Raw genomic sequence first — 13,639 nt, 5'->3', positions numbered from 1 at the left:
ATCTGCTTTTCTTCAATCAAAGAGTAATGAAAGTGCACAGTACTAAATTCTTAGGACTGATTATAGATGAAAATCTGTCGTGGAGTAATCACGTGGAGACTATTTGTAATAAAATTATCCCTGTGATTGGTATCCTCAGTAGATTGCGATATAAGTTTTCTCGTGGGTTGTTGAAGGGTATTTACTATGCTCTTATTGAAAGCCAGATCTCTTATATGATACATGTCTGGGCATGCTGTAATAAAGAATTATTTGGAAAGGTAGAGGTCCTTAGGAAGAGAGCACTAAAAATAATTTTCAAACTGCCCATTCTGACACCGACTAAAGATCTGTATAAATATTGTAATATATTATCACTTCCAAACCTCCGCATAAAGGCTTCTATAATTATGATCTATAAAATTCAAAATAAATTAGTCCGCTCAAACACATCAGTAATTACCAATTCACAGATTCATAATTATGAAACAAGAATTATTTATAATATTCACTACAATCAGATTCATTCCACTAGTTATGGTCAAAACTCTTTGGCATTTTTCTATAACTATGTATAACTCGCTTCCAAAAAATATAAAAATGTTACCAACTTTATCTATCTTCAAAAGTAATGTAACTAAATACCTGAAGTAGTATGGTAATTATGGTTAGGAAGCTTTGTCCTATCTTATCTCTTACACCATGTTAAATTATATACTTACTGTATTTTATTTTGTACTCAGATTGTGAATATACGGTAGCTGCCATTGTCATTTATTTGTATTGCACCAAGAAGAGCCTTGGCTCAGGTGCCTATATTGAAATGAAATAAATATACTTTTTCGTATACGGTATTTATAAAAATAAAATGTGAAATATTCCCTCTAATTTTCTAAAAAATATAATATAAATTCTGCCATGTTTGTTCTTCAGTTTTATATATGAACATAATTCTCATTGTTATTCAGTAATGAATAATGATTATCAAAAGATGTAGTGTTACTTCGGCCGCCGTGAATGTTTTTTAAAAACCTGAAAAATGCCCAGTATCAACAATCACAAACAAATTTAAATGATTTATTGTGAAACAGATGTATAGTGATCAAACTCACATTTTCCCCAAAGAAGAAACTATTTTATTTAGCCTAAGCATACAAGCATTGTATGATATTACAAATTACATGTGGCATTGCATAAATATTTGTACTGGTACAAAAGATAAATAAAAGGTACGGAAATCATAAAGCCCAATTGTATGGAGAGAAAAGGAGGTCAGAAAAGAAGCAATCTTGTAGACTGTGCTCAGAATACACTGTCTTCTAAATTAGAAAATATCTGGGCCATCAATCAAGTTCTTAAATGTGTTCCATGTCAACTGATATCCGTCTATCATTGAAAATGGAAATTGTATTTCCCCTCCCTGTCGGGATAAACTTCCCCGTTTATTGTTATTGTGCCTGTATTAATCTCTTCTAAAGCGTTCTTGAAGTAAACAGGATTGTAATTACAATATCCGCAGCCGCGTAATGTTTTTCTGTACGTTCTTGACATGGCCAAAGTTACCCCGGAATAGGACAACTTTTATCACAAAACTATTCCGTGAAAAACCTATTTGAATAAAATTCATCAAATTGTGTTGATCAGTTACCAGACGAACTTACATTTTGACCCCATAAACCACTAGAATGTAGAATTGAATGCTGGGGCTAGAGAATAGTTTGTTTTCTGCTGTTACCAGAGAAGACAATAGTCGGGGCTGCGAAAAAAATTGATTGACTCAACAATGAGCCTGTCAGTGTTATTTGGACTACTGAGTGTTGATAGAGCATTCTATTGTATGTTCATTTTAGTGGTGCAAGTGGTTCATCTTTTCCAGTATAGGAGACAGGAGAAAATAAGTATTGCTATTCGTCAGTGGCCGAAGTTAGCCTGTATGGCCGAAGTTACCCCACTTTACGGTACACTTTAATTACACTCAAAATTTAAACATCGGAATTATATTGTTCTGGTTTTATACAAATAAAAATAAGTTAGCCTCCTTGACAACACTGAGATTATGATATGGAGAACAAAGTGTAAGGAATATCATAATTTGGCATTGGATATTTACACAAGTTTATTATTTACACAATTATACATAGTTTCTTTTCCACTAACTTATTTGTAAAATAATTATTTCTTTCCTATTTACAAGTACAGCATATTACAAGTCTCAAAATAAATTTTCTTTCCAGAATCTCAAGTCCATTCTCAGTATTCCAGAGAAACTACAGTCCAGTGGAGCATTTCTGAAATACATAAAAAATTAACATAGCCAAATCAAGTATCCACAAGTGATTTACAGTGTAGAAGAGAATAGAAATAAAGGTTACAAATGATCAGTTTTAAGAACACAAAATGTTATAAATGAACATACCATATAAATAGCAAAACACAATAGGTTCATGACAGCCTGAAGATAATTGCACATGCATTAAGTTGGAAATAATTGATCTATTTTTTTTGGGAGATTCACACCAGCTATACTCTCAAATTATTTTGGTCAGAGTAGAATAGGTTTATATTAACATGTACAGAGAGTCTTTTATAAACCCAGACCGTCCAGCAGCATTTTGAATCTCAGAACCAGGCAGCAACACGTGAGGCACGTGTGTAATTCCTGACTTTGCAAGGAGCGTGCACGTGTTCAAGCTAGCATCAATAGCCAATCAATCTCAGTTGTTAACATTGCAAGGCAGTTATTGCAACACCATATTTTCATATGTAAAAGTTATTTTAAGTACAAGTCAGCTTGATGGGTATGAGATTCATTTGTTCAGCAATTTCCTGGTGAAGTGCCACCTTCATGAGCACAGATTCACTTAATTTTATATAAATTTAAAACTACTGGTTCAGTGCTCAATAACAAATGTGTGCACACAAAACAGTTTCAACCGAGGGAAAGCTAGACGACATTGGTTATAATCTTGAATGGTCACCGAATAAATCATTCACAAAATATGCACAACAAGTAAGGGTTTTGGTTTCTTTTCCACACAGGGCAAGAAAACTGTTACACATCAAACGATATCAGTTTACACAGGCCCACTGTTTAAAACCTGCTGATCCAGCCACAAGAAAGATATTGCGAGTGGTATCTTGCATCATTGAATGATCGTTTTTTCAACTCACAGCTTGTGTACTTTTCGGATGGGGCCTGGTTTCATTTTAATGGTCATGTGAACAGTCTTAACTCTCACTATTGGTGTGCAGAAAATCCTGACAGTGTTTTGGAAGTCCCTCATTATGAAGGATGACCCTTCCAGCATCTTTTATGAGGTAAGATTTTGTGTATAAGATTGTACACACGCTTAAAGTTGTGCAGGACTTAAGTTAGGCTGAGGCAGCTGCTGTAGCGCAGAGTACAAATACAATGTTTTCTGTCTGGGTTTATAAGACAGACTCTGTATATACTTTTAACAAGGAAAATATTCCATTTGCAAAATAAATATTTTGATTTGATTAATTGTAATAATTAAGTTCTTAGTCTGTTATAAAGCTTAGTTCCACAAAGTGAAATTGTGCCTATACAAGGATAATTGATATATTATTAAAATCCAAACGAAAATTTACTTTCATCTGAATATTCAAATTTGTATTACAGCGCTCGAGAATAGTTTTGCTCGTAATTATTTCACACAGTATTTGTCACGGTACCTCAAATATGTTTACAGTGTGCACTGGAGGACAATGTCCAACACATAGTGGCACTAAAACCAGATCAGGGTCAGATTTGTCCAACAGGAGGAATTTATAGTATCAGTTTAACATAATAACTTTTTAATTCAGTGGTGTGTAGACAGCATGTGTAGGACTGAAGTAAACACTGCAAGAGTATTTATTTCTGATACTGATGGATCTGAACTGTGACATAGCTGAAAGAAGGATAGCAACAAGTCAATGTTGCTGCACCTGTTGGAGCAAGTTAGAGTGATTTCTCCAGAGTTTGAAAAAGTTGAGAGAGAGAGAGAGAGAAAGAGAGAGAGAGAGGGAGAGAGAGAGATACTGACCAAAACTGACACGATGCCCAGGCAAAACAACTATCAGGGAGGATTGGTAACTTGCCATCAGCACATCGTAGGCTTCCATCACCTCAGTCAGTCACTATTTTCAGAAGGCCACCAGAGGGAATGTGCCAGAGCAGATGGTACAAAATTGGCTGCACTAAGGAGGACTGATATCAAGAAGGCCTGTACTGAAAGCTAAAGGCTCCTCTTAAACCACACGATAAGCAGTTTGTGTGAGGTGGTGAACAACTCATATCCCATGGCATCAGGAATAGTAGAAGCTTACGTTCCTTTTTGATGAGGTCACCGTAAACTTACACCTATACAACAAGAGTGGAGACGATTGGGCAAGATATTTGATGAGTCCGTAATCCTGGGGCGCCATCAGCAACAAGGGAGTTCCATCATGTTCTGGGGTAGGGTCATATTTGGTGAATGCATACCTCTGATGTCTATCCTGTGTAACATGACTAGTCTGGTAAACAGAGAAAACATCCTTCCCCAGTGTTTACTTACAGGATTTGCTGGCACTGTGAGTGAGGGCTTTACTCATAGTTGATAATTCTTTTTCCCATTGACCCAGAGTGATCAATCAGTTCCTTGAGATGCATGGCATAAATCAAATTGTGTGACTAGCATATTCTACAGACATGAACTATCTTGGACAATCTTGGCATGAGCTGAAGGAACAGTTTTCTACCATCCTAGTCCTAGTAACATTCAGCAACTGACTGAAGCAGCTAACCAACAGTTGGATAATTTGCCCTTAATCAAGTTCTATTCTTTGGTGCCAAGTATACTGTATGTTCAAGCATACTTCACGGCCCAAGGCAGCTATAGACCATACTGATCTACAACACAATGCATGATAAGTTTGTGTTCAAAATCCCACATTACCAACTTTGAGCTTTTGTTGTGTTTGTTGTTATTGCATAGCTGACTTCATGTTTTGTATGTACCCTTCAACCAACCATCTTCACTGATGTGCATTTAGGACAGTTATCCAGGTGAATTGCCACATCCACAATACAACTATTACAGTATCTGGTAAATATATATCTATTAAATTACTTAATTCTACTTTCTTTACCATACTTCTACAGTTTAACACTTAACATTTTTATGTCACCCTTTCTCGACTTCCAGCTAAGAGACATTTCTCTGTCTTTCTTGAGATCTCTGACTGCACTAATATAGTAATTATTGGAACTTTCTAGGATGCTACACACACAAAACTGTTGGATAAGTTATTCCCACTGTACTTTGTATAATCCCAGGCCTTTGAATCTTTTAGACTTACACAATTTGGCATCCAGTGTAACAATAGGAAGCATTGAAATTTCTTTGCTGGTATGTTTTGTCATTTATCCAAATTAATGAGAAAACTTCTGAAATACTTTCAGAATATTAACAAACATTTGCACATACGATTTCTACTTTTCATGCATATTTTCTGCAGACAGGTCTAAGCATATGTTTCATGTGCCACTGGCCATGCTATCTTCTTGCAAAACAATCTGACATTTCTTCATATTGTCCTTGCTCTTCAACCCCCCCCCCCCCCCTCTCTCTCTCTCTCTCTCTCTCTATCAGTACTTCAGTTTTGTACTCATCACTTTTGTGTATAACTTAGGCATTAATAACATCTATGTCAAAGATATTATAAAAGACGTGCATTGGTCATCTCCTTAGTCAAGCATATCTACACGGTCATTTTAAAGGCTACAGCAGTAGTTTTTTCCTACTGTTCTGAACTTTTAGACAATTGTCCAGTGAGAAAGATGAAGTTTCTGAAGTAGATAGAAACTTGTGGAGCAGTTTGGCAAAGTATAGCAGTGATATCTATAGTACAGCAGCATTTATTCAAAGTGAAAGGGATAGTTCTCAAAACTTGCTTAAAACATTGTGAGAGTAATTAAACCAGGTCATTTATAAATTCAAAACTAAGTGTGCTCAAGACAGCAGGTAAGACATAGAAAAAATTTACTGCTAAATCCCTTATTGCTGTAGGATAATTTTAGGGAGGTCTTTAGTCTTGAGAATAATGTTGAGCATCAGAATACTTACCCAGGATTATCCTTGCGAAGGAAGGGATTCATTGAAACGGAAAGCAACTCCAACTCATCACTGTTATCACAGACGAGTCTAGCAAGAGTAGTTTTCTTGATCTCCCGAAGTTGTGCTAGAAACAGTAAATTGGTTTCAATTAACAATTACGGTACAAGAAAGTTCAGTTTATTTGAGAAGAAGAAATTGAAGTTTATTCTAAAAATTTGGAGAGATTTCAAGCACAGTTCAGGATATAATTTCATATGGTCAGAGATCCAGCATCACTGGCACACATTGTAATTAAAAAAACCTCAACAGATGGCAGGAAACACTTATAGGTCTGGTTGAAAGGGGAATCCTCTAATCGATTTGAATTATCTTCCTGCTAGCTTTTTACTAGCTGCAAGAGGCTATCATGTTCAGTCAAGCGGGCATCGTGAGTTTTGAGACTGGCTTTTTGCGATTTATATAGGTATATATTTTGTGACATTGTTAGCGAGAACAGATTGCATCAATTTCTGACTATGGATGTAGACAAGTGATTTTTCATTTGAAGAATCCGAAGACAAATTAGAGAGTCTTCTCAGAGTGACTCAAATGCCCCCAGAGAATGGAATAGCTGACAATAGGACTGTCATGAGTAACTTAAGACATGGGGCTTTCAAGAACCATTCTGATAAATAATATTTATGAATGGCCAATTTTACATTCATATTTTGACAGTGACCGTGCCTACAGAGTATTTTTCACTATAATTGATACCAAAATTTCAAAATGACTCACCAGAAAACTGTAATTCAGGGAAACAAATGGAAATAACAGGCAATACTAACTAGAAGATGTAGAATCAAAGATTGGTCATTTCCAACACTATATATATAAAATAACATGTCCTAACGACTGATTCATCATTGCCGAGCCAAAACTACTGGACATAAAGAAATAACATTTTGGAGATACATTTATATTACAATATAGGTGCTCACTAAGGTAGGATTTGTAGATATTTTGTAACAGTTCAAAGACGTGAAAATTGGTATTTGGAATCTCCTTTATAAATAAGGGGACACATGTTTTTGGAAAATCCTCTTTCGGGGAGGGGTGTTAAAAAGGTGTTGAATACCTTTTATGAGGATATATCTAAAAAACTGAAGATGTTATAGTCATGAAAATTGGTATTTGGATTTTTTTAACAAGTTGTTTTACGTCGCACCAATACAGATAGGTCTTATGGCGATGATGAGACAGGAAAGGGCTAGGGGTGGGAAGGAAGCGGCCGTGGTCTTAGTTAAGGTACAGCCCCAGCATTTGCTTAGTGTGAAAATGGAAAACCATGGAAAATGGAACCCTTTATCTCCAGAATACTCGATACTGGCTGCACTTAAGATACTGCAGCTATCGAGCTTGGTATTTGGAATCTCCTTTAAAAATAAATACGTATCGGGGGGGGGAATCAACTTAAACTCCTTTTACATCCCTCTTAATTCTTTTTATGAGGATACAAATAAGAAGTGGACTTAATACACCCCTAAGGGGTTTTGACAGTGAGGGGTGGGAGAGGGGAGGTGAGGGCATTTCAATCTTCACTGATTAAATCCAGTAGCTCAGGAGCTGGGTGCATGTGCCATTTTCATAATTCATCATAGGTAGGGCACCATGCTCATAGACCCGCAGGACACCTATATGGCGTCAAATCGAAAGATCTGCACCAGGACTTTTCTAAGGCCACATGCCATTATTATTATTATTATTATTATTATATTATTATTATTATTATTTACACTGGGGCAACAGACCAACAACAACCCATCATGTTTTATAGCATGTTAAATGTAATAAATTTTACCCATGCCATTTGGAATTACTTCAGTTCTACAGTCAGACTAACACTTAGCATACCATCCAACATCTCTCAATGCAGTCAAGCTGCAGCCTTTTTATAAACAGTCCTCTTTTCAGATGAATCACAGTTTCACAAAAATGGCTTTGGATTGCCAGAATGTGGATTATTGAAGTGTGAGAAATTCCTATTGGGTAGTCAGGTCACACTTTGAGTATAATGGGGAGTAAATGTCCGGCATGGAATCTTTGAGACTACTGAATTGGATCACATTTTTTCAAAACCCATCTTTAAAAAAAATATTTTAGAAGTTGTTTTACATTGCACCGACATGTAGGTCTTATGGCGATGATGGCACAAGAAAGGGCTAGGACTGGGAAGAAAGCATCCATGGCCTTATGTAAGGTGCCAGGTGTGAAAATGGGAAACCACAGAAAAACCATCTTCAAGGCTGCCAACTGTGTGGTTTGAACCCTCTATCTCCTGAATACTGGCCACACTTAAGCGACTGCAGCTATCAAGCTTGGTCGAAAGCCATCTAATAATATGCTACTCATTCCTCCAAAATGAACTTCCACAGTAGATGGTGGACATGACACTGCGCAACTGATAAAAAATGTGATTTCAATGAGGCAGGGCTCCACCTTATGGGTCTGTATGGTTCTGGACAAATTTTCATAACAGACAAATGGAATGGCAAGAGAAGACCTGTTTCCTGGTTCAGCAGGCAACTGATCTTACAACAGTGTTTTATCCTATCGTGTACGGCCAATTAAAGCTAAAGGAATCATAAAATCCTGATCACCCTTGACAACTTTCACAAAACAAAGAGCTGTTACTTCCTGCCTGTTATGATTAATTATATAGGTTTCATTACTATTTTTAGAGCAGTTAATTGAAATACAGTGCTTCTGGAATGATAATTCTAAACCTTAGCAACTGAATTCTGAAATGGGAATATTTTTAGTCTCTCAATGAAGTATTAATTTGCCATTAAAATACAGTTAGTATAACTAAACATTGCATTAACATTGGGGATTGGAAATTCAGTAGCACATTTTGCTTTTGCTTGGGCTTAGATGTATATACTGTTTTTTTTTTTCAATTTGTTTTACGTCCCACCGACACAGTCTGGTGACAATGGGATAGGTAAGACTTAGGAGTGGGAAGGACATGGCCGTGACTAAGGTACAGTCCCAGCATTTGCCTGGTGTGAAAATGGGGAAACCACGGAAAACCATCTTCAGGGCTGCCGACAGAGGGGCTCGAACCCACTATCTCCCGGATGCAGGCTCACAGCTGCGTGCTTCTAACCACATGGCCAACTCTCTCAGTATACTGTACTTTTGAGTTACCTGTATATATTACACATTTCTAGCATATATCAAATATGGTTTTATGTTTCATATAACTGCACTTTGCCGGCCCCGCAATGTAGGCATAGCATGCCTGCCTCTTACCCACCAGAGGCCCTGGGTTAGATTCCTGGCCAGGTCAGGGATTTTTACCTGCATCTGAGGGCTGGTTTGAGGTCCACTCAGCCTATGTTATTACAATTTAGGAGCTATCTGACCGAGATGGCAGCCCCAATTTAGAAAACCCAAAAATAACGGCCGAGAGGATCCGTCGTACTAAGCACATGACCCCTCGTAATCTGTAAGCCTTCGAGCTGAGCAGCGGTCATTTGGTAGGCAATGGCCCTTCAGGGTTGTTGCGCCATGGGGATTGGTTTTATAATTGCATGCTTTGGCCATTTTTATAAATACGCCATATTTTCAATACTCTAATGCTTATATGGCATATTCATAATGATTTCAACATTTTTAAGTACCTTTTTTCCTACCAATCTCAATTTTTTCTTCAAAGAAAGTTTTTTCACGAAAGCAAACAGGCTGAAATTATGTGAATCTACCTGTGATTAAGCCATCTCAGCACTAAAGTTGAAGAAAGTCACGCAATGAGCCAATGCCTTTTGAGTGTTCATTTTTACTGCATCTTTCTTGCTACGTTGCCAGTCCAAGGCCTTTGCTCTCCCAGTTGGAGATTCCCTGGGCTCTCTTCTGCATCGTGTTTTATGCCAAGGCAAGATTTCATTGACACAGTTGAAACGTTACTCCATGTCTGATTGGTTTAAGTGCGATTTGAACTGTTAAAAATTGTGTTACTCTTAGTGTTCTGCATCTATCATGATTTAATCATGGTCAAAGTAAAATTTAATACTTCAGGTAGACTTAAAGCCTGGCTGCCATGGCTGCCAGTAAACTGAAAGTTGCAGATCCCCTTACAGAAAAAATGATTAGGAATTCAGTTCAAGTTAATTTCTCTAATTTTATCCATATTTGTAATTGAATATACATTACCACAATTTGCATGTCAAATCATCTGCACTCCCTGCTTTATCCTTGCTATGGTAGTCTCCATATTGCATTTTAAGCATTAAACAAGATGCTGTAATACACACTGACCTCTATTAAGTCACAACTGATCGCATGGTCACAGGCACCCCCTATTAAGTACAAGAGAAGCAAGTAATACCAGTGTTATCTTTGTCAGAATCACCTTACTCATGGAACTACAGTGTTAACTCTTGTCAGCACCCTGTTAGACAAACAAGAGGTAGTCAGCATTGCTCCTCCACTAACAGCCCCACCCTGACTTCACGCATAGACAACCGAAATACCGGACTCGTGCTCTCCGTTTCTGATTGCTAGGCGTAACTCAAGTATGAGACATCAGTATTACAGTACAGTATTTTAATTTACCAGTACTGGATACCAATAATTCTTGCACTCAAAGTTTTGGTCATAATATTTAAAGAAAAAGGTGCAAGAATTACGCCAGTAAATACAATCTTTTGTAAAAATATGTTCAAATTGATCCATTATTATTGTTGCACAGTTTGCTATTTTTGGAGCATAAATGCACACATTTATCAAGATTTTAGGGCATGAACTTTAATTCCTAATTATCACTGAAATCATTGCAAGCCTAGTCATCTTATCAGTGATAGCCAGGGTTACAATGAACTTTGATAGCTTTTCCAATGAGCATGCCGCATTCACTTTCTTTTTGCAAGTTTTGATGGTCTTTGGAAATGGCAACCTCACCACATTTTTAACATCCAAGCAATTGCCAAAGGTTGTGAAGAGATGCTGGAGCAGCAAAGATTCCCTAACTCATTGAGCCCGAGCCACAGAACTGCTTCATCTTGGTGGACTGAATGCCAGACCATGGAACTGTTCTGTTTTCTCATTTTACTAAGCAATTCAACTGTTCCTCAAAAGATGGCAGAGTTGAGTTGCATTTGTGATTTGTATAGGGACTCCCTCCCCAATGTTATATACTGCTTGCTAATATATATTGACAGTGTGCTTGGTCATATTAGTTTGAAGTCTGCTATCTCTGGATTTTGAGATTTGCTTGTAAACAACATGGCTGCCAGTAAACTGAAAGTTACAGATCCCCTTACAGAAAAAATGATTAGGAATTTAGTTCAAGTGAAGTTAGTAAATTATTAATAGTATGAGTAATACTATTAACAGTTCTGATGAACAAATTTGAGTGGAAGTACAAGTAAATTACCATGTTACAGTTCAACACACAGACAGTATGCTAATAAAATAAACACATTCCTTGTTTTGAGGTTTGTGGTATGAACACCAACGGACATGACCTTATTTAGCTCATGTTTTGTACCAGAATATTGTTGGGAGAAGGATGCATTAAACTAACTTCACAGTAGATGTAGCTGAAAGAATTATCAGTCATGTCAGTCTTCCAGTGCAAAGAATTTCAGGAAGACCTTGGCTAGATTACTCCATTAAGTTAAAATCCAGGAACTGCATTCATTTCTCTATTCCTATTCCACCCACTGTAGCATAGCACTGCCCATCCAGATTCAGTAACGTTGGTACAAAACACAAGAAAAAACTGATGTGATGTCAGGTTCACCTGCATTTGGAATGGTGTTTTGAGTCTTACCACACACTTCAGCTACTGAAAAAAATAACAGATGTGATGAAGTGTTGATTAATTCATAATGTTTTCATGCATAGCCTGTTTAAATCTTTAATGCTCTTGTAAGAAATTTCTCATGTGAAGTGTCACTATCTCCTTCAAAATAATCGCAGCACCAATGCAGTTTAATTCCAACAAATATGCAGGGCTCAACAGGGTAATATGTCAACATCTATCAACATGGGTCTCTCACATTAACACGTCAGCGCAGTGTGTGATGCTAGTTTATAAGCATGTGTGGATCACGTGCCTAGCGAGTCGTGGAACGGGTGCGAGGAAACTTGAATTACAGGTTTTCCGCATGGTAAGAAAGACTCCTTGTTATCCCACACATTGTGCAAGTCCAGTCTACTAGCATGTTCAACCATAACCAGATTTGCACACGCGTATTCAGTTTCCCCGCCTATTTCCTCTCCGCAGCTTTTGTCATATGCTGTCATTCTTTCTGGGATCTTTGAGCAGCAAGACAACAATATGAGGCAAGGCACTATTTTTTGTTTATTATCTTTACCACCACCAGAATTAAGAGTGATTCCACTTTTGAAATAAATTCCACTACCGTACTGCAATAAGAGGACTGAACTTTGTCATTTATTCTTGCATCATATTTATGAGCAACATGAAAGAACTTACAATAATTTTTACCGAGTCGTGATGCTTAGGTTATTTTATTTATATTTTGTTCAGATGGCCGACAATGCCATTATTTGATATCGCAGATGGCCGACAATTCCGTTCCTTCAATATCACAAAGTCCACCCAATAAATGGCATGCTTCGACAGAAGAAATAACGCCTCGGCAGTTGGCAATTTTGCAATGATAAAGATATTGTGACAAAATTGTATAATAGAGAAGTGCAAATATGAATGTATTTATGTTCGTAATCATACTTACGCATTCGTTTGTTATCCGCAGTAAATAATCCACAGTAATCTACCCACGCGACTGACGCGTGATCCGCCTGATCAGTATTACCTCTATTTCAACCACTGTGCGGGTCAGGCACCAGGCGCGCGAGTGGCGTAAGTCCACAAGTTTAATATAACTTGTACCAATGTGTAAAAATTAAAATTATTACAACTTTTAGAGTTTCACACAAAAATCTTGCTCAGGTTGGTGGGTTTGTCATGCTCTACAAATACACAGTGAACCCTCTCCAGTTATGTTACCTAGATGAAATTGTTAAAATCTTAGTACAATTATTGAAAAGGAACAAACAAGTGCCAAATCAAGTCAATTATAGAAAGATGGGAATAAGAAAAAGAATACAGAATAGGACAAACATAACAGCAGGTCCATGTGGAAGGAGCAGCAATGAACAGCAGGCAAGGACAGACTTGAAAACACAGAAGGGCAAAGACATACTGCCGTCTAAACAGATAGGCTTTCTCCTAATCAGTCTTGAGTTTTTCTACATCGATCTCATCTCAGCTAGTTTCTGGTTCCCAACTTCGTCAGGAGGGAGGCATCAGCAATCATTAGGGGGTCATAGTGACATCTTCAGCCTTGATGTGGGTAGGTAGGATAAGAAAATCGCCAGATAAATTCAAGAGAAGGGAAGGAACATTTGATAAATACAAGTGGTGAAAGATTAGTTATGAAACATTCATGCAAATACACAAGTTACCAAATGTAAGAAAAGTACTTCAAAGTTTAGTGATTATACATGAATTTTGAGGAACAAATGTCAATTGATGGTCAGGAAAA

General features: G+C 37.2%; 1 protein-coding gene across 1 annotated transcript in view; it reads right to left on the bottom strand.

Moving 5' to 3' along the window:
• Positions 1-2,077: 2,077 nt before the first annotated feature.
• Positions 2,078-13,639, bottom strand: part of LOC136867389 (chorion peroxidase) — a 107,122-nt gene continuing 95,560 nt past the window's right edge. The window contains exons 13-14 of the mRNA XM_067144573.2: positions 6,093-6,207; positions 2,078-2,267 (exon numbers count right to left, since the gene is read on the bottom strand). Coding sequence (XP_067000674.2) covers positions 2,192-2,267; positions 6,093-6,207 — 191 coding nt within the window. The 3' untranslated portion in view covers positions 2,078-2,191. The remainder of the gene's footprint in view (positions 2,268-6,092; positions 6,208-13,639) is intronic.

This window comes from Anabrus simplex, chromosome 3 (genome assembly GCF_040414725.1).
Source record: "Anabrus simplex isolate iqAnaSimp1 chromosome 3, ASM4041472v1, whole genome shotgun sequence".
NCBI lineage: Eukaryota > Metazoa > Arthropoda > Insecta > Orthoptera > Tettigoniidae > Anabrus > Anabrus simplex.
Note: the sequence above shows the minus strand (reverse complement) of the source record. Positions and strands in the feature narration are given on the sequence as shown.